Below are 19,732 nucleotides of genomic sequence, written 5' to 3' on the forward strand. Positions count from 1 at the left end.
CTGATTTTAGGTCTGAGAAATCAGCAGACAGTTTTAGAAGACAGTCACGCTAGTACCATCATAAATACGATCGAATAATATAAGAAATGATGCAAAAAGAATAAAGAAATAGTGGTACTACATGGGAAGCTTCTGAGATTTAAAAAATGATATGTTTAGAAACAATCTCAAAAAGAAACTATATGGAGGAGTTATATGACAAAAATTGACATTAAAAAAATCTAGATAAATGGATGGGAATTTGAAATGTTGCTCCCGAGTGCCTAAATACTCTAACAGTAGAAATTCCTCCCAAATAATTCACAGGATTCCTAATTGGACCTTTTGAAGAACATTATAAGATGATGTCTAAAGTTCATCTGAGAAGACAGATATGTAAAAATTGTCAAGAAAAATTAGAAAAATGGGGAATGGGTGAGCATGAATTTACTCAATTAGATGCTAGAATATTTTATAAAGCTACAATAATGGAAACCATACAGGGCAATGGGAAACTAGGTAATGTAGACTCGAAACAAACAAACAAACAAACAAACAGAAAAACAGGACAACAACAACAGGAAAAACACATTTTTTAAAGCATCACAGAGTTAAGAAGGTAATGAGAAGCAGCCAGACCAAGATCTGGGAGAGCATGGGAATCCAGAAAGTCTAGCCTACATTTCTGGGCTGTTTTTGACTTGGAGTGTTTGCTAGTTTAGAAGAGGTAGGTGGGAGGCTCAAGTTGTGTTTTTGATGATCTCGGTGCTAAAAGGGAAAAAGTATTGTGAAAGGTGGGTATTTTCTTTCCTGTAGACTGTGACCCCCCAAAAATCTGCCGATAGGACCAAAGGTAGATAGGTTGGCTATAACCCAGCTCGCCTCTACTCCCGGGTAGCAATCCTGCTCTGAGTCCAGGAAATCTCAAGCCCTAAAACTAGTTTTAGGTGATCCTAAGTCTCTAATGTCTCAAAGTACTTGGCAGAAGCCAATGAAAATTGTCTCTGAAGAAAAGGAACATCATCTTTAGTGTTGTTACTTCTAAATAATTTTCAGGTATCATACTCAACATGGGATCGAAGATAACCAGGCACATGAGGAGAAAGGACAACATGGGCAAAAATGAGCAGAAATAGCAGATATCAGAAAAGACCCACAGGCAACCCAGATTTTGGAATGACCGGGTATAGATGGCAAAATGGCTGTGATTACTATGTTCAAGAAATAAACCCAAGTCTGACAGTTTCAGCACAAAGTCAGAAATCTTCCCAACTGACTACATATATTTGAAAAGCAGTCTAATAGAACTTCTAGAACCAAAAAATATAATAACTGAAGAACTCAGTGGAAGGCATAATAAAAATTAGACACAGCTAAAAGGAAAGTTAATGAGCTAAAGACAGGTCCTAAGAGATTATCCAGAATGGAGACCAGAGAAAAACACCAAAACTGATTTAAGACATTGATTGCAGAATCAAGAAGCCAGGTGAATTCCTGGAGGGATCAATGAAAAGAAATCCATACCTAGTCACGTCATAGTGAAACCATAGAAGACGAACACAAAGTGAAAATGCCAGATAAAGTCAGAGGAGAAAGATCACCTTAACAGGACCTTTTAGACGTAGCTGCTGTCTCAGCAGAGACAGTGGAAACCAGAACACCCTGGAATGAAAGCTCTCATCTGCTGGGAGAAAACAACTGCCGAGGGAGAGTTCTACAGCCGGTAAAAATGACATTAAAAAGGAAGAAGAGAGTCAATTATCATATGGTTTCACTTATTTGTGGAGCATAACAAATAGCATGGAGGACAAGGGGCATTAGAGAGGAGTAGGGAATTTGGATAAATTGGAGGGGGAGCTGAACCATGAGAGACTATGGACTCTGAAAAACAACCTGAGGGGTTTGAAGTGGTGGGGGGGTGGGAGGTTGGGGTACAAGGTGGTGGGTATTATAGAGGGCATGGCTTGCATGGAGCACTGGGTGTGGTGAGAAAATAATGAATAATGTTTTTCTGAAAATAAATAAATTGAAAAAAAAAAGGAAGAAGAAATGGAGATTTTCTTTTTTTTTTTTTTTAAAAAGGTTTTATTTATTTATTTGACAGAGAGAGAGTGAGAGAGAGAGAGACAGAGATCACAAGCAGGCAGAGGCAGAGAGAGAGAAGCAGGCTCCCCGCTGAGCACGGAGCCCGATGCGGGGCTCGATCCCAGGACCCCGAGATCATGACCTGAGCTGAAGGCAGCGGCTTAACCCACTGAGCCACCCAGGCGCCCCGAAACGGAGATTTTCAAATACAAGCTGAGAGAATTCACCGCCAGCAGACCTGTGTTGAGGGAACAGTATAGGTGGTTCTTCAGCAGGTAGAGGCCGAGGAGCTCAGATGGAAGATGCGCTGTGTAAAGGGGGAGCCATGAAAGGGACAAATGTGGGTGAATCTAAAGGAGCCTTAACTGTATGAACAACAAAACCCGACAATGAGGGGCGCCTGGGTGGCTCAGTCTGTGAAGTGTCTGCCTTCAGTTCAGGTCACGATCCACGGGTCCTGGGATCGAGCCCCACCTCAGGCTCCTTGGTCAGTAAGGAGTTTGCTTCTCCCTCTGCCTCTCCCCTCCCTTGTTCCTCCTGCTCTGTCTCTCACGTTCTCTCTCTCTCTCTCTCTCAAATAAATAAAAAAATCATAAAAAAAAAAAACCCCAACAAGATAGTAAGAACATCTTGCAGTGTTTAAAACACAGAGAGAATCCAAAGCCTCCTGCGAGGTGTCCTTACTCTCCCCCTCTATTTTTATCTCCCACTGCTCTTCCGGCCCCTGCGCTCTCACGTTGCTGGGGGCCCCCTAGTTCCTGTTGTGTGCCGGACACATTTTTTGCTTCTGTGCCTTTGTCTGAATAGTTTTCTGTCTCCAGCTGGGATGCAGTCCCTGCCACGCGCCCTTCCTGAAACCCAGCTGTCCTGCAATGCCCAGCTTCCGTGTCATTTTAGAGTGAAATTTTCCTTGATTCCCCTAGATGGGAGTAGATCATTCTCAAAAGTCCTCCAATTCTTCATGGAACCCTTACACAGTTTATCACTTTTTTTTTTTTTTGTAAAACACGGATGTGAACAGAAAAAAAAAATAATAAAAATAAAAACACAATTTAATTGCTGAACCAAGAGTCCCCTGAGATGTGGCATCTCTCACCCCTACTGAGGTTTCTTTTGCTTCTTCCTTATTAAAAATGCAATGTTCATTACAGAAAAAATGGAAGGATAAAGAAGACACCAAGAATACCCATAGTCCTCCCCGCTCGGCTCAGGGTATACCCCTGCACACGCTTCACGCAGGAACTCTCGGCGAGCTGTGTGCTCTGCTTTCTTACACTCCTTGAGGGCAGACACCCTGGCTGACTTGGCTCTGCGTGTCCCACGCCTTACACAGGTTAGTGTGTGAGGAACATCAAAGTCCTCACAGGTCAGGGATGGCCGAGACCTCAAAGCCGAAAGTCCGACTTCTGAGTCGTTCTTCTCCCTTTCCGTCCCACACTTTACCCCCCGCAGTACCTGGGCGGGGATGGTGCCGTTGTTCTTGAGGACCAGAGGCAGCTTCTCTGACTGACCCAGCAGAAGCCTCTTGAAGAGGAGCAAGGGGTTTCCATGCTGGTTGCAGAGAACCGGCCGCACCACGATCACCCGAGGGAGGGTCCCTTCCCCGACGATATCAAACCCGAGGCTGCGGTTCCTGGTCAGGTTGCTGCAGGGAACCGGAGGAGGGAGGCCCGTCAGCAGGGCCGGCTGGGCTGGGCATGGCATTCCCTCCTCGTCCTGCAGGGAGGGGCGGGGGAGCTGGTACCTGGGCAAGCCATCCAAGGTAGCCTCGAAGATACACTGGTAGGTCTGCATGGCCTGTGGGGTGAAGGTCACCGTGGCAAAGGCATGTGAGCGGCTGGCGACACACATCTTATTAGGTTCCACTTCAAAAATGTCAGTGATTCGGGCAATGAGCTGGGGAGGGACGGCAGGGATCAGCGTGTGTCAGCATTTTCCCTGTCCCCCCCATCCCTTGTGGCATGTTTTTTGGGAAGACTGGAGGGACTGTAGGGACCCTGGCAAGGCCTCAAAAGGATTTTTTCATTTTTCAACCTTTTTTCATAAGGTTGGCCAGGGGGATTTGAGACTAGCTATCCCCTCTTGATTTTAAGCTGAGAGCACTAAGGTTTCTTTGCTCTTTTCAAGGGATAGTCTGCAAATTAGGGAGGAGGAAAATAAATGTCTGCAAATCCCTTGGTAAAGACCTATCTTTGAGAAATCAGGCTTGTTCGGTTTTTACGGTTTTAGGGCAGGACAGGAAAAAAGCTGCCCCTTCCTGTCCAGAAAAAGGTCAGAGAGAAATGACTGGATGTCACCAGGGCCTGGGAGAGAAGTCATGAAAGGGAAGAGATCATCTGACATCCCCCAAACCCTCATTTCCAGACAAATGGGCAGCACGAAGCAGCCTGCCCGAGCCGGCACTCGGCTTTGGCTGCGCCACAGTGTTTCCTCTGTTAGACGCGGAGCCGAGTGTTGGATGGCCGAGTGAGCTGCTCATTGGTGTGGACCATTTTAAAACCCAGAGGAAGCACCCATGGGGACAAAGGTCCGGTTTCTTGGGAAACTACCCAGTGACCTCATCTGACTTCTGGCACGGCCTGAGAGCCAGGTGGTCCCACTCAGCTCTAGCCGCTCTACAGCAGGATTTTCAAGAGCTCTTTCCAAGGCTTCCTGCCAGCTCTGGTGGGCTAGCGCCACTTGGGGCTGCTTACCTTGTTGGAGGTGGGCTTAACGACGATGTTCACATCACACGCGATCTTCCCCACGTTGCTGATCTTGAACCGAGCCTTGGCCTGATGACCCACCAGGACGTTGCAGAAGATGAACTTGTTCTCGTCCTCCACAAAGAGCCCCCCACTCTCTATGGTCTGGAGGATGTGGACCAGAGTAGCGCTGCTGCAGATCTGGTGCTCCTCAAATATCACGGCACTATTGTCGGTCACAAAGGCTGGGGAGAAGGAGACACGAGGCCTGAAGGCCCAGCTCCTGCTTTCTGTACTGGCTAGTGCGAAGGTTAGTGTTGTGATGGAGGGTGCGCATAGAGGAGATGTAGGGGAATTCCCAAGGGGGTGGGAGTGATGGCTTAAGTTCTATCTTCTCTTCCTTTTCTGCACTGTTCTTGCCGGCTGTCAGACAAGACCCCAACCCTGTGTTCCTTCCAGTGCTAAGGAGAGGTTAGATCCGGGATCTGGGGTGGGCATTTGGCCCATGTTGGTGCAAGGCCGTGTGGTACCTAGAGTCAAAGCAAGAGGAGTTCTCTCTGTGCTTTACCTGAATCCTGCTTAGTTAAAGTTAGAGTATGTGCAGTTGCTGACCATTGTTCTCTGTGCATATGTTGTCCACAGGGAATGGCCGGCTTTGGTGTTCCCAGGTCCTGTGTCATACCCCATTACACCACAATTCCCAGATAATTCTATTTGTCTGAGAATCCTGGAACAAACTCAGGAACACTAGGAGTTTAAAGCTGAACATCTTTTAGGGGTATATGCCTTGCAAGTCTTTAAGGAAAAACATGGCTGAAGACACCACAGAAAGTTCTAAGGACCCAGAGGAAGCAGTGTGGCCATATGTGCCAACCACATGCATGGTGGGAGGGGGAGGGCCTTTTAAGCGGGGAGGCTGTCCAATCTGAGTGCCCAGTACCTGGTAGACAGGCTTCGGCCAGCAAGCTGTAAGGAATGCCAGCAGGCTGGTCTCTTGGGTCTCGGTCAGATATATCGATCGCTATGAATTCCTCACACCTTCCCACGGGGTCAGCCACGCAGTCGACAGTGATGGCCTGCACTCCTCCCGGAGGGATGGAGCCGAATCCGGGGTACACAGTGAACATGCCGTGGGTGAAACGCGCCTGCAGGAATGGTGGAGGGGGTGGGAGGGGTGGAGGCAGAGGGGGTGGAAGAGTCAGAGCTCTTCTACCAGAGCTGTAAGCTGGCGTCGAGAGGGACCCACGGGGCTTCTCCTCACAGGCTCTCTCTGAACCCCAGCTTTCTCCTGGAGACAGAGCGAGCCCTGGGAATCTTCAGGGATGGGCCCCCTCAGTGCTTCCGTCTGTGCCCATTCCTTCTGACCAGCTGTGACGGAGTGCGAGCTCAAGGAAACAGACATACTCCACATTGCACAAGTCCTGCCAGATGGGAATCTCCTGGTGGAGGGGCACAGACGGGTAAGGCTGCGATTTCTGAGTCAGATACTCATGAGTCTGAATCCCATCCCTGCTAGATTTTAACTGTTTGACCTTGGACAAGTGACTTCTTTGAGTCTGTCCATCCATGATATGGGGCTAGAGCCCCTACCTTGAATCACTGGAGGCTTCAAAGGAAGAAATGTGTGTGAAGAACTTCCCCTAGCATATGGCACAGAATTAGGGCACAGAAAATGGGATATTATCACACACTCCTCTGGTTCCTAGGAGCTTCCTTCCTCTTCTTCCCCTCACACCCAGCTTCACTGACATATAATAGACATAGGACATTGTATAAATTTAAGGCTACAATGTGCTGATTGGATACTGGAATATACCACAAAATGATTACCACAATAATGTTAGTTAACATGTATCAGCTCACATAATCACCCTTTCTGTTTTTGTATGATGAGAACATTTACCATCTACTCTCTTAGCAACTTTCAAGTACATAATACAGTACTGCTAACTAGAGTCACCAAGCAAATATTAAATCCTCAGAACTAATCATCTTATAACTGGAAGTTTATATCCTTTGACCAACCTCTCCCCATTACAACCACTACCAGAGCCTCATGATCACATTGGGCTGAGGATAATCCAGGGTAATCTCCCTTATTTTTTTTTTTTTCAGGGTAATCTCCCTTATCGCAAGGTTTTTCATAAAATCTATCAACAAAGGTGATCACCTGTCATCAGGGAGATGCAAATCAAAACCACAACAAGATATCACCTCATGCCTGTTTGAATGGTTAGTATCAAATTTATTATTGTCCACTGTTGGTAGGAAAATAAATTGGTAAGAAGGAGAAGGTCTGAATAATAAGAGTATGGTTGAATGTTGTCGCAGAGGAACAAAGTCAGACTGAAGGCAAAGAACAGCAGAAAAGGGTAGACTCAAAACAGTGAGTAATGAGAAAGGAATGGTGGTCAGAGAAAGGAACCTTAGAAATCAAGAGTTCAGAAGCACCTCAGTTTCCTTTGATGGGAGATCCAGGGTGTGACCTTGAGAGTGAAGTGTCAAGGTGGGAGAGCAGACAGGGTCATTGGAACAAAGAGGTAGGGTATTAGAGAGAGGCTGCTTCACTGGGAGTAAAGAAAATACAGTGGGGGGGCACCTGGGTGGCTCAGTGGGTTAAAGCCTCTGCTTTCGGCTCAGGTCATGATCCCAGGGTCCTGGGATCGAGCCCCGCATCGGGCTCCCTGCTCAGTGGGGAGCCTGCTTCTCCTTCTGCCTGCCCCTCCCCCTGCTTGCGCGCTCTCTCTCTCTCAAATGAATAAAATCTTAAAAAAAAAAAAAAGAAAATACAGTGGGCTAAGAAGGCAAAATGAACAAGTGAAAATGAACAAAAAAACCCCAACTCTGAAGATACATATGTTAGAAGGGATGAGAGTTATAGAAACATATGTAGAAAATTATGCAAGTTAATTAAATAGAAGGCTTCTGTTGAAGAGGAAAATACTTGAGAAGACATAAAGACCAATATGTAGAAAATTCAATCCAAATGCAGCCAACAATTACTTATGTCCAGAAAGTGCGGAGTACCTACTTTCTCTTTATTTTTGCCTTGAATGCACATGTGCTGGCTAGAGCTGCTGCAGCTGTCTTGGAACCATGAGGAAAAGTCAAGAGACTCACAGACTTCAATGATCTTTGAACCACGAGGAGAAGTCAAAAGACTCACAGACTTCAACGAGCCTCTAAGCCAACACAAGCAACTACCTACCTTATTTAAACATACCCTAGACAAACCTAAGAGGCTCCTAACTTTAGAAAACAAACTGAGGGTTGCTGGAGGGGAGGAGGGTGAGGGAGGGCGATAGACATTAAGGAAGGCACTTGATGTAATGAGCACTGGGTGTTACATGCAACTCATGAATCACTAAATTCTACCCTTAAACTAATAAAAAAAAGAAGAAAAAAACCCCATATCCTATCTGTTTAGACCATTACTGTTGGGGTGTTAATTGTAATTAAACATAATCCACAATGCACTAGGAAGGCTTCTAGGAAGCCTTCAGTGACTTGCAACAGTTACCAGGAACAACAGAACTTATTCCTTCACCTTTCTGGAGCTTTTCCCTCCACACACACTTCAATTATAATATTTACCACATTGTTGATCAATTGCTTATTCACCCTCTGCCTTTCATAAGTGTCTAAAATATTTCCTCTACATCCATTTAGAGTCAGATCAGACAGTGTTCTAATGTTTGCTTTAATTGATAAACATTATTTAGAAAACTCAAGAGGAGAAGGGAAGTCTATCGAATTTACATACATAATTGCCTGCCACGATTTTACTTCCTACTTGATGTTTCATAATTTTTTTTTTTAAAGATTTTTAAAAAGATTTATTTAGGGCACCTGGTTGGCTCTGTTGTTAAGCATTTGGCTTTGGCTCAGGTCATGATCCCAGGGTCCTGGGATTAAGCCCCAAATTGGGCTCCCTGCTCAGCAGGAAGCCTGCTTCTCCCTCTCCCACTCCCCCTGCTTGTATTCCCTCTCTCACTGTGTGTCTTTCTGTCAAATAAATAAATAAAATCTTTTTAAAAAAGATTATTTATCTGAGGGGTTGTGAGGAGGGGCAGACTCCCTGCTGAGTGCAGAGCCCAGCATGGGGCTCCATCTCACAATACTGGGATCATGAAGAAACAAAATCAAGAGTTGGATGCTTAACTGACTGAGCCACCCAAGATTTTTTTTCCCAAGAAGTCTCTACACACAGCGTGGGGCTTGAACTCATGACCCTGAGATCAAGAGTCATATATGCTCTATCGACTGAGCCAGCTAGCTCCCTCCACAATTTCTTCTTTTATTATTTACTTTCTTGTTCAGAGAACTTCCTTTAGCCAGTCTTTTGGGAGAGACCTGCTGGTAACAAACTAATTTTCCTTCATTTTAGAATACTTTAATTTTCCATTTATTTCTGAGGCATATTTTTCCTGTAAGATTCGGGCATCACAGTTGTCTACTTCCTGCACTGGCAAAATGTTGAGCCATTTTCTTCTTGCCCCTATGGTTTTTGGTAAGAAATCTGCTGTCATTCAAATAGTTTCTTTTCTATATGTAAGGTCATTCCTCTTTCACTGGTTTTAAGATTTTTTGTCTTTTGTGTTGGGAAGTCTGACTATGATGTGTGTGGGTATGGATTTATTTAGGTTTGTCCTATTTGGGATTTGCCCAGATTTTGAATCTATAAGTTTACATCTTTTGTTAAATTTGGGAAGCTTTTGGTCATCATTTCTTTGAGAACCTTTTCGGCCCAACCTTATTTCTTTTCTTTTATTTTTTAAAAGTTTATTTATTTATAACCTCTATCCCCAATGTGGGGCTCAAACTCATGACCTAGAGATCAAGAGTCACATGAAAACACTCTCTACCAACTGAGCCAGCTAGCTGTCCCAGCCCAACCCTATTTCTTATCTCTTTCTGGAAATTTGAGGACAGGGATATTAGATTTTTTCCACAGGTCCTTCAGGGTCTGTTCATTTTTTAATTCATTAGACTCAAATAGATTTTTCAATAGAATTCAAAACAGAGTTTCTTTCTTCTCTTGTTTAGATTGGGTAGAATAATGGTTTCCCAAAGATGTCCACATCCTAATCCCTGGTACCTGCAAATATGTTACAGTAACCTACATGGAAAAAAAAAAACCTTGTTGATATGACTAAATTAAGAATCTTGAGATGGGGAGATTATCCTGTATTATCCTGGGACCAGTGTGATCACAGGGGTCCTTATATGTGGAAGGAGCAAACCTAAGAGAGTTAGACAGGGATGTGACTACGGAAGAGGCTGGAGTCATGTGATGTGAGAAGAACTTGATCCATCATGGCTGGTTTTAAGGATGGAGGAAGGAAATCATGAACAAAGAAAGCTGGAATCATGAACCAATAAGCTGGAAAAGGTAAGGAAATCGATTCTCTCCCAAAGTCTCCAGAAAAGAATACAGCTTTGCCAACACCTTGATGTTAGCCCAGTGAGACTTATGTCAAGCTTCTGACCTACAGAAGTATAAGCTAAAAAATTTGTATTGTCCTACGCCACTATGTCTGAGGTAATTTGTTATGAGAGCAATAGGAAAAAGAGAGAGGAATTTCTATTGTTCCGTATTCAAGCTCATGGAGTTTTTCTTCTAGCCCCTCTATCTTCTTGTTGAATCCACCAACGGAGTTAACTTTTGTTTATTTTTTCACTTTCAAAATTTCTATTTGGTTCTTTACATCTTCGCTTGCTTTGCTGAGAACTATGTTTTCATTTGTTCCAAGCATGTTTGTAATTGCTCTTTGAAGCATTTTTATGTTGGCTGCTTTATGATTTTTGTCATATAATTCTAACAGTTATATTAAGCCTGGCACCTATTGCCTATTTCCAATTTGAGATCTTCCTCAAGATCTCTTTGTTTCTTATAAATAGATGATCCATGATTAAAACATATATGAACAGATGAAACTTAATTTTAAGGCAATGAGAACCAATGAAGGTTTTAAAACAAAAGAGGATATCAAAAGAAAAGTCAATGCTTTGCCTGAAAATAAAAGTGATATTTCGAGAGAGCTAGTATTCCTGCCACAGTAGGTTCAGATCTTGCTAGCATAGGGAGGTATCTGTGGCAAGAACTAGGCAGGAGGGAACTAGTTGGAAGGCAGCCTTATAGGGTCCCTTTGACAAGGAAAAGGGTGCTCACCTGGTTTGTGACATTAAATTCTTTCTGAACTGCATCAGACAACTTGGTTGCTTTGGAAGGGCCAGGCTTGTAGAAGCTCTCGCTTTCCCGGGATCTTGCACGTCTGACATGGCTGACTCTGATTAAAGAAGCAAGAGGACACCCTCAGGTTGGGGTGGTGACATTAAGTACGATCTGTCAGCTAATTGCATGGTCTCTTCTCCCAAGAATGAGAGAGATAGCCAAGGGGGCATCTGGGAAAGTCAGCTTATTTATCATTAGCAGACCTCATTCAACAATGATAAGACAATTATAAAGTCATTGGACTTATTGAATATGATTCATAAGGACATTGAAAATTGCTGCAAGAAAACCATAATGTTTAAGTGTTTACTTGAGTTCTCTGGAAAGCAGTGTGTGAAAATCACTTATAGAAAATTATTTCTAGGGGCGCCTGGGTGGCTCAGTGGGTTAAAGCCTCTGCCTTCGGCTCAGGTCATGATCCCAGGGTCCTGGGATCGAGCCCCGCATCGGGCTCTCAGCTCAGCAGGGAGCCTGCTTCCTCCTCTCTCTCTGCCTGCCTCTCTGCCTCCTTGTGATTTCTGTCTGTCAAATAAATAAATAAATCTTTTTAAAAAAATGAGATGTCAAATAAAAACTTAAATTCTGTCCCTTTTCTTCACATTTATAGTCATGGTGTTTTTATTTATTTATTTATTTTTATTTTTAAGATTTTACAAAGTGAGAGAGAGGAGGGTGGGGAAGCAGACTCCCGAAGGCAGAGGCTTAACCCACTGAGCCACCCAGGCACCCCAGTCATGGTGTTTTTAAACTGAGTTTAGGCAATAGCTCGAACGTAAGTTCTGTTTGCTTCACCTGAAGCTAGTTTGTTCAGTAATTAGTTTTTCTGGAGGCCAGTTAACCTACAACATCCAATGCATTTGAGGTGCAATCTTAAACTTTTGAGAGTTTTATCTAGTTCAGCATTTACTTGCTCAGTGACCAGAAAAATTACATTTCAACCCCTTTTAAGTATTTTGCACGAATTTGTACACACTAAGATGATAAACAAATTAAAACTAAAACAACGTAAAGCAAATACAAATATATCATAATATCTATAAGCAGTATTAAATTATGATAAAATAAATGCTAAAAAAGTTGCATAAATTAAGTTGAAATTAAATTTGGAAGGAAGAGACTTATTTTTGTGTGTGTGAAGCAAACATTAGTATTAATAAGCAAGAATCATGCACCAACTTTTATTATAAAGGCTAAAAATAAAAAGGGCTAGGGCTTTTTTCCTATTTATTTATTTATTTATTAATTAAAGATTTTATTTATTTATTTGACAGAGAGAAATCACAAGTAGGCAGAGAAGCAGGCAGAGAGAGAGAGAGGGAAGCAGGCTCCCTGCTGAGCAGAGAGCCCGATGCGGGACTCGATCCCAGGACCCCGAGATCGTGACCTGAGCCGAAGGCAGGGGCTTAACCCACTGAGCCACCCAGGCGCCCTTTTTTTCTCTTTAGAAAGAGATTTTAGATAGCTTAGCCCAACATTTCTTAATATGTTCAAACTTAGCCACAATGGAAGAGGGTATCTACAAAAATGCAAAACAATTACAAACAAGGTATGTCTGATTTAAAACAATTAACTGGAAAGTCAATTTTAAACTAATTAATTAATTAGGGAGTCAATTAATTAGGAGAAAGAGCCTTGGGAATTGGTAAAACTATACTTTTTAAAAAATATATTTTATTTATTTATTTGACAGACAGAGATCACAAGTAGGCAGAGAGGCAGGCAGAGAGAGAGGAGGAAGCAGGCTCCCTGCTGAGCAGAGAGCCCAATGTGGGGCTCAATCCCAGAACCCTGGGATCATGACCTGAGCCAAAGGCAGAGGCTTTAACCCACTGAGCCACTCAGGCACCCCTGGTAAAACTCTACTTAATTTGCCAAGAAAAGGATATGATCATCAAAAGCCAAAAGCATGCAAAAAGGTAAAGTGTTTTAGAGAATTAAGAGCTGAAGAATACAGAGTTTTGTGAAGAATACAGAGTTTTGCCTTTGGAACAACTAAGAGAGCTGTTGTAACAGTGCCTTTATGCAGAGAAGGTCAAAGAAGGTCAAAGCAGGACCCAGTAGACGGAAGGCAGCAGTGTACTTCCCTTGTCTATATTGCTGGGGTACCTTCTGCCACCTCACATGTGAGGGACAGCTCTGATTTCTTTTGATTTAGTTTGTGGTTATACTAGTCCCTCCACATCCTACAGGACAATAAATAGGACAATGACTTACTGTGAGTCCTGCAGCATGTTAGAAGCACCAGGACAACAGACACAACCCCACATGGAAGACTTTATATTTGTTCAATTAAATCTATCACATGAGTGACAGTAAGAAAGCATATGAAATCTGAGGGCAGAGATGTGGGTTCAGAACTGAGATCTACTGGAGATTTCTTGCCTAATCTTAGACAAGCCATTTCATTCTTTCATATATTTTTTTAAAGATTTTATTTATTTATTTGACAGAGAGAGAGATCACAAGTAGGCAGAGGGGCAGTCAGAGAGAGAGGGGGAAGCAGGCTCCCTGCTGAGCAGAGAGCCCGATGCGGGGCTCGATCCCAGAACACTGAGATCATGACCTGAGCTGAAGGCAGCGGCTTAATCCACTGAGCTACCCAGGCGCCCCAGACAAGCCATTTCTAAACCTTAGTGACCTCACCCCACAAAAAGGAGATTGGGTGAATGTAGATAAAATATTTGAAAGCTCTTCATAAAATACAATGCACTAATTAACCAGAGAATGGCACGAGGTAAGTATAGACTTGTCTTACCCTTTCTTTTGATGAATGGGGCTCTCCCCGGTCAGCCTGTAGAGGGCGTACTTGAAGTCAGTAACACCTTGATTTTCTATGCTGAAGGTGGCGCTTTTCCGAGTGCCACAGATCAAAGCCCCAAAGTTGATGATGGAGGAGGGGCTGATGTTGTATTTAGAGTACACCGCATTCACAGAAAACTTGATTGGGATGCTGGCAATGGTTTCACCTCCTTCTGTGATATTGGGTTCAATAATCTAGAAAGAGAGGAAGGATTGGGAAGATGTCAGCTCCAGGAATTCCAGGACTGTCTACCTCATTCTGTTTTTGTTACTGCCATGAAGCCAATTTCATTCTTTCTTTCATTTTCTTCATATTATTGCACCAACAGTATTAGAAAATACTGATATCAAACTTACTAGGTGTTAGCCATGGGTCAACGTGGACCAAACTGGCCTCCTCTTTCACTTCTCTTCTCCTGCACTTGATGTCTGAACTCAGCTCTCCAAAGATCATGGCTCTATTGCCTGTCTGGTACTCTTGGTTGCTGATGACTTTGCACAGCCCCCCACCTAACCAAACCCTGGAGCATGGGCTAGGCGATGTAGCCTTTATTTATTTATATATTTTTGACACGAGTCCCACAATCCTGTCACTGAGTGAATCCTCCCTTTGAGCTATTTTACCTGACAGCGCAGAATTGGTTGGTGTTCAATCTTCACTTCCTTTTTTGCACGAAATAACACCTGGACATTTGTGGGCTTTTCTGCTGAGGTTAATGAGCCCTTCTTGGGTTGGATAGAGATCATGGAATTTACATTGGTTGCCAAAATCCCCAAGGAGTCCACAGAAAAGCTGAAAGATGAGAATGAAAGGCCAGTTGAAATCATTCTGGGGAACCCAAGATACTAGGGAGGAGACTCCAGATGGCTGAGTGCCAGCCATGTCTGCTTAAGCACTGTGTCTGGAAGTACCCGCTGTGCTTTGGACTCTGTGAGCCAGTCTCTGCAGCCAGGACTGACTCGGCCGGTGAGTGATGCTTGAGGCAAAGATAGCCATCTCTAGCCTGAGGTCAAAAGGTTCCTTTGCAGGAGATCTCTGTCCAACAGGGACACTTGATGCTGGATATGGACCAACTAAATGAGTTCATCTTTCTGTCTGTCTATTACTCCCCCTATCTCCCCCTTTCTCTCTCTGTTTTCCTTCCTCCTCTCTCTAGGACTGAATATTAGCACATACACAGGGTACAGTGATGCAGAAGCCAGGGGATCTAAAGACAGAGAGAAAGTAGGGGCAGAAGCCATTTAGCAGAGGCACTTGGAAAAGGAGGCCATGGCCCAGTGGGGACGAGGTGGGAAGTCACAGAGAGCAGCTGACTCATGAGAACGGCAGAGGGACTGCAACAGGAGCAAGGAACTCAAGCGGAGGTGGGGCACCTGGAGTTTCTTTGGGGACCTAAATGTCACCCCCATGCTCCAGGAGACATGGCCACACCATTGCTGCATGCTTGGTGCCTGAGCTTCCTCACTTTCCCGCAAGTTCTTTCTATGAATTTTGGTCACCTGCTCCATCCCAAGAGTGACTGGTCCATGTAATCTAGAAGAGCAGAACTAACTTTCTGTGATAACCTACAACAAAACTCAGAAGCCAGCAGGATCCCACTCAGCGCTAATTCCAAGGGGTCAGTGTTTTTCTTCTAGGTTTGTTAAGCTTCTGTTTATATTTATCTATTTCAATGCATGGGTAGCCCTGAGGTGGGACTTCTCCCATTTCAGCCTTCTTTTAGCTGAAATGAAGCTATGGTGAATGCATGGAATTTCTTCTGAGTCTGTGAGGGAGAAGTCCCTTTATCAACCACAAATTCTTCCAGCAGAAGGATCATCTTCCATAGGACAGATTGACCATAGCTGCTGGCATTGCCCCCAAGGGTTGTGTGGCCCTACCTGAGTGACCTGCTCCCCCCAAGCCGGCACCACCCTTTCCTCTCTGAGAAATCTCTAATTTAGTCCTTCATTTCCCATCCCGAGAGATGAGCACAAGCTGGAGCTCCTCTCCGCCAGGCCACCATTTGGGTCCTATAACACAGTGGTTCTCAAAATTAAAAAAAGAAAATTGGAAAAAGCCCTTTTTCCATATGAAATCTTACATGGAACGTCAACTTATGAAACAGACTGGAGCCGAGAGGAGGGCAGGCCCGCTGAAGGCCAGGTCTCTACCTCCAGTCCCTCCCCCCACCCACAGACCTCCCCTCGCCTAGCACGTCTTCTTCCCGATCTCTCCCTCTGAGGCTCTCCCCCACCCCCAGGGCCCTGTGGCTCTGGGTGCTTTGAGAGGGACTTCAAGGGTCCCTGTAAAGCCACAGGGTTGAGAGCAGCGTGAAAACCTCTGCTCTTAGCAGTTGGAATTTCATTCATTTGAAGCCTGAGAGAGGCTACAAACAGAAATGGTTCTTATGATGTCCTCAATCAGGTTTTTATTTTATTTTATTTTATTTTATTTATTTGAGAGAGAGAGACAGTGAGAGAGAGAATGGGCGAGGAGAAGGTCAGAGAGCGAAGCAGACTCCCCATGGAGCTGGGAGCCTGATGTGGGACTCAATCCCGGGACTCCAGGATCCCGCCCTGAGCCGGAGGCAGTCGTCCAACCAACTGCGCCACCCAGGCGTCCCTCAATCAGGTTTCTGTTTTTACCTCCCAGACAGCACTTCCTCCCCATGAATGGAGGTGGATGACCATATGCCTGATGCATCCCAGGTTACCTGAACATGATCTCATACTTCCCACGATTCTTCAGCTGGAGGGGCTGCTTCACCTCTTCCATGACCTTCACGATCCCAAAGTCAAGGCCTCCTTCAGCTCCTGCAGAGGCCAGCAACCAGGGTGGGGAGGGGGATTCGATGGCATGCGAGTCAGAAGCAGAGGAACTTCCTGTTGAAGTTCCCATGGAAAATCCATGGTGTCAAGCTCAGAAAATTTATTTTCTGAAAACACTGCAGCTGAGAAAACTGCCTGTAACTGAGTCAGCAAACAAACGATGGACTCTGCTTTGGCACCTACTTTAGCTCCCTCCATCTTAGGACCGCTGTCCTTCCCTTCATGCTTTCCATTAGTTAAAACTTCTAGTAGCTAAAAAATTTCTTGCATCAAGTATATACTCAACATAGTTAGAATATTACATATAAATTTGTATTGTTTTACTTAGCACTGCCTCATAAGCATTTTTGCACATAATTAAAAATTCCTTATAAATGTGATGATCTTAATGGTCATAAAATACACCATGATATGCTGTTCTATAATTTACAGTATAATTTCTATGGCAATAGTGTTCCATTCTTTTTTTTTAAGATTTTATTTATTTATTTGTCAGAGGGAGAGAGATCACAAGTAGGTAGAGCAGCAGGCAGAGAGAGAGGGAAGCAGGCTCCCTGCTGAGCAGAGAGTCTGATGGGGGGCTTGATTCCAAGACCCCGAGATCATGACCTGAGCCAAAGGCAGAGGCTTAACTCACTGAGCCACCCATGCGCCCCAATAGCATTCCATTCTTAATAGATATTTGGGTTATTTCCAATCCTCCATTAGTACAAATAATGCTGCAATAAATATCCTTGTACATAAGACTCACAACATCTAGGCAAACAGGCAGCTCTCGTGTTCTCTAAATCTTGCTGAGAAGGAGGGCAAGCAGAAGAAGCAAGAATAATGGAAAACTGCATGCCAACAGGGAGGGTCTAACCTGGGTGTGAGGGCAGTGCAGTGGGCAGAATAATGCTCTGTGCCCTCAGAAGGTGTTCGTGTCCTTATCCCCATGAATATGCTGTAAATATGCATATGAACCTGTGAATCGGCTTGGTCATATGGTAAAGGGGGATGATGGATGGAATTAAGGTTGCTCATCAGCTGACTCTGTCTATCTATCTATCTATCATCTGACTTTAAAATAGAAAGAGTATCCTGGATTCTCGGGGGGGGGGCACTGTAATCACTACACAAGTAGAAGAGGGAGATAGAAGTGGAGAACAAGAGAGATGATGGTGGGAGAGGGACCTGACCCAACGATGTTGGCTTTGAAGATGGAGAAAAAAGGACCATGAACCAAGGATGTAGGTAGCTTCAAGAAACTAGAAAAGGTGAAGAAATGGATTCTCCTCCAGAGTTCCAGAAAGGAACATGGCTCTGCCGATATCTTGATGTTAGCTCAGTTAGATCAGTTTTGGACTTCTGACCCATGGAACTGTAAGATGATAAATCTGTATTGTTATGAGCCACAATTTGTGGCAATTTGTTATAGCAGTGAGGGAAGACTAATGCAGGTAGGAAAAGAGCCAACTTTGTAATTATCGCCACCCCTTGTCATCTCTAGCTGGAGAAAACTAAGATTCTTGTAGCCATGTTGCTGACACTACTCTGGGGCTTGCATCACTATTTGCTGAAATTCCATGCCCTTGCCAACAGCCATTGGTCTTCCTCTACATAAGAAATACATTGCACTCAAAGATGTAACTTCTAAACACCCTTTCCCTGAAGGGGTCAACAGACCTTTGGGGAAGGTGATGTCCAAGGCGACGTCGTAAGATTCTGCAAAGACCAAGATGTTTTCAATCTGAACCACACCAACAAGATTTTCTGCATCTAAAACCTGTTAGGGTAAAAGGGATTCTTCAGTAAAAGCAAGATCCATGGGGGATTTGGAGCTGGAACTACGTGCCACGCAGCAGGACTGATGAAGCAGGAGATGTGGTAGAGAATATTTTAAAGATGTATTTAGCTTTTGTCTTCAGTGACCATTTGTTATGACTGGTGTTCTCATAACATCCTTTGGGAAACGCCAGTGTAGACAATCAATATAAGAATGGGGAAAAGCGACTGCATTTTTCATCTTGTCCACTTATGAGGTTTAAATTATTTGTGTGATTTTCACTGCATTATTGAAGTTTGGGGCTGTGAGTATACATACAAAGCAAAGTGTTCTTTGGAACTTCTAAATAAAATAAACCTGAAGAGCATTTTTCTGCCCATTGAAACAGAAAACTTGCACATTGTCAATCACCCTTGCTTTACTGATTTTATAAATCTGAATTCTTCTGTTTGTTTCTGGTTCAATCTATGGAAAAAGCACTAGATTTTCATATAAAATAAGTGTTTAGTGTTTCTCTCCAGGAAATTTCAAATGTTTTATTTAAGTGAACACCTTTACTATTCAAGTGGGAAGTGTAAAAAAAAATAAATAAATAAAAGCAAGCCTGCCCCCGTCCCCCAGTTGCTCACTGTCCCCTCCTCCCTGTCCCGAGGAGCACCTGAACTGCTGTCAGCAGTCAGCTGGACCTACTTTTAACTCCTAAGACAAACAAGGGGGTGATAAAGTGTCCATTCAGCAAGGGGAAGAGCCGTTGGCCATGGGGGGTAGCTCTCCTGGACACCCCTGCCTCTCTGGCAGGTGCCTCAAGTTGAGAAATAAAGTCACCAGCTCTGCATGACTTGTGCTTGGTGTCAAGTGGGAAATTGGTAGCTGTCACCAAACTCAAGTTTTAATTCAGAATTTCCATCTTTTCTTTCATTGTGCATTTTGCCAATGTTTCATAGAGCAAATTGGACCCACTTAAGTTTTACCTTCTTTTGCTGCTCAGCCTCTAACAGAGATGACAAAAAGGACTGGGAGCAGGAGGGCAAAACAGGACAAACAATCTGGATTACCATTTCCAGAATTTATACAGTACCTTTCTCCTGATACATGCCATGCACCTAGAACATTCTATTTCCTTTGCTTTCTTATTGGAGTAGAGGGTGGAGGTTAAATTTTGTAACTGAGGGAAACAGGATGAACAATTTAAGAGGTACACAAATAAAATAAAATGAGTTCACCAGAGCACTTTCCAAGGGGACCAGAAAACAAGGCATTTCCTCATGTAGATGTTGAAGGAATCTGGAGAAGAGAAACCTTAGACAACTTTAAGGAGCCAGAGGGGAAACCCATTGTGTCTGCTCTGATTAGAACACATAGGGATGCTATATC

At 43.9% G+C, this 19,732-nt stretch overlaps 1 protein-coding gene across 1 annotated transcript in view; it reads right to left on the reverse strand.

The window, feature by feature from the left end:
* HYDIN (HYDIN axonemal central pair apparatus protein) overlaps positions 1–19,732 on the reverse strand; it is a 326,268-nt gene that overhangs the window by 51,701 nt on the left and 254,835 nt on the right. Inside the window, exons 54-62 of the mRNA XM_044255773.1 lie at positions 18,259–18,358; positions 16,479–16,578; positions 14,407–14,575; positions 13,739–13,977; positions 10,921–11,038; positions 5,689–5,893; positions 4,758–4,993; positions 3,809–3,960; positions 3,520–3,709 (exon numbers count right to left, since the gene is read on the reverse strand). Of these exons, the coding sequence (XP_044111708.1) occupies positions 3,520–3,709; positions 3,809–3,960; positions 4,758–4,993; positions 5,689–5,893; positions 10,921–11,038; positions 13,739–13,977; positions 14,407–14,575; positions 16,479–16,578; positions 18,259–18,358 (1,509 nt within the window). The remainder of the gene's footprint in view (positions 1–3,519; positions 3,710–3,808; positions 3,961–4,757; positions 4,994–5,688; positions 5,894–10,920; positions 11,039–13,738; positions 13,978–14,406; positions 14,576–16,478; positions 16,579–18,258; positions 18,359–19,732) is intronic.

This window comes from Neovison vison, chromosome 7, assembly GCF_020171115.1.
Source record: "Neovison vison isolate M4711 chromosome 7, ASM_NN_V1, whole genome shotgun sequence".
Taxonomy (NCBI): domain Eukaryota; kingdom Metazoa; phylum Chordata; class Mammalia; order Carnivora; family Mustelidae; genus Neogale; species Neogale vison.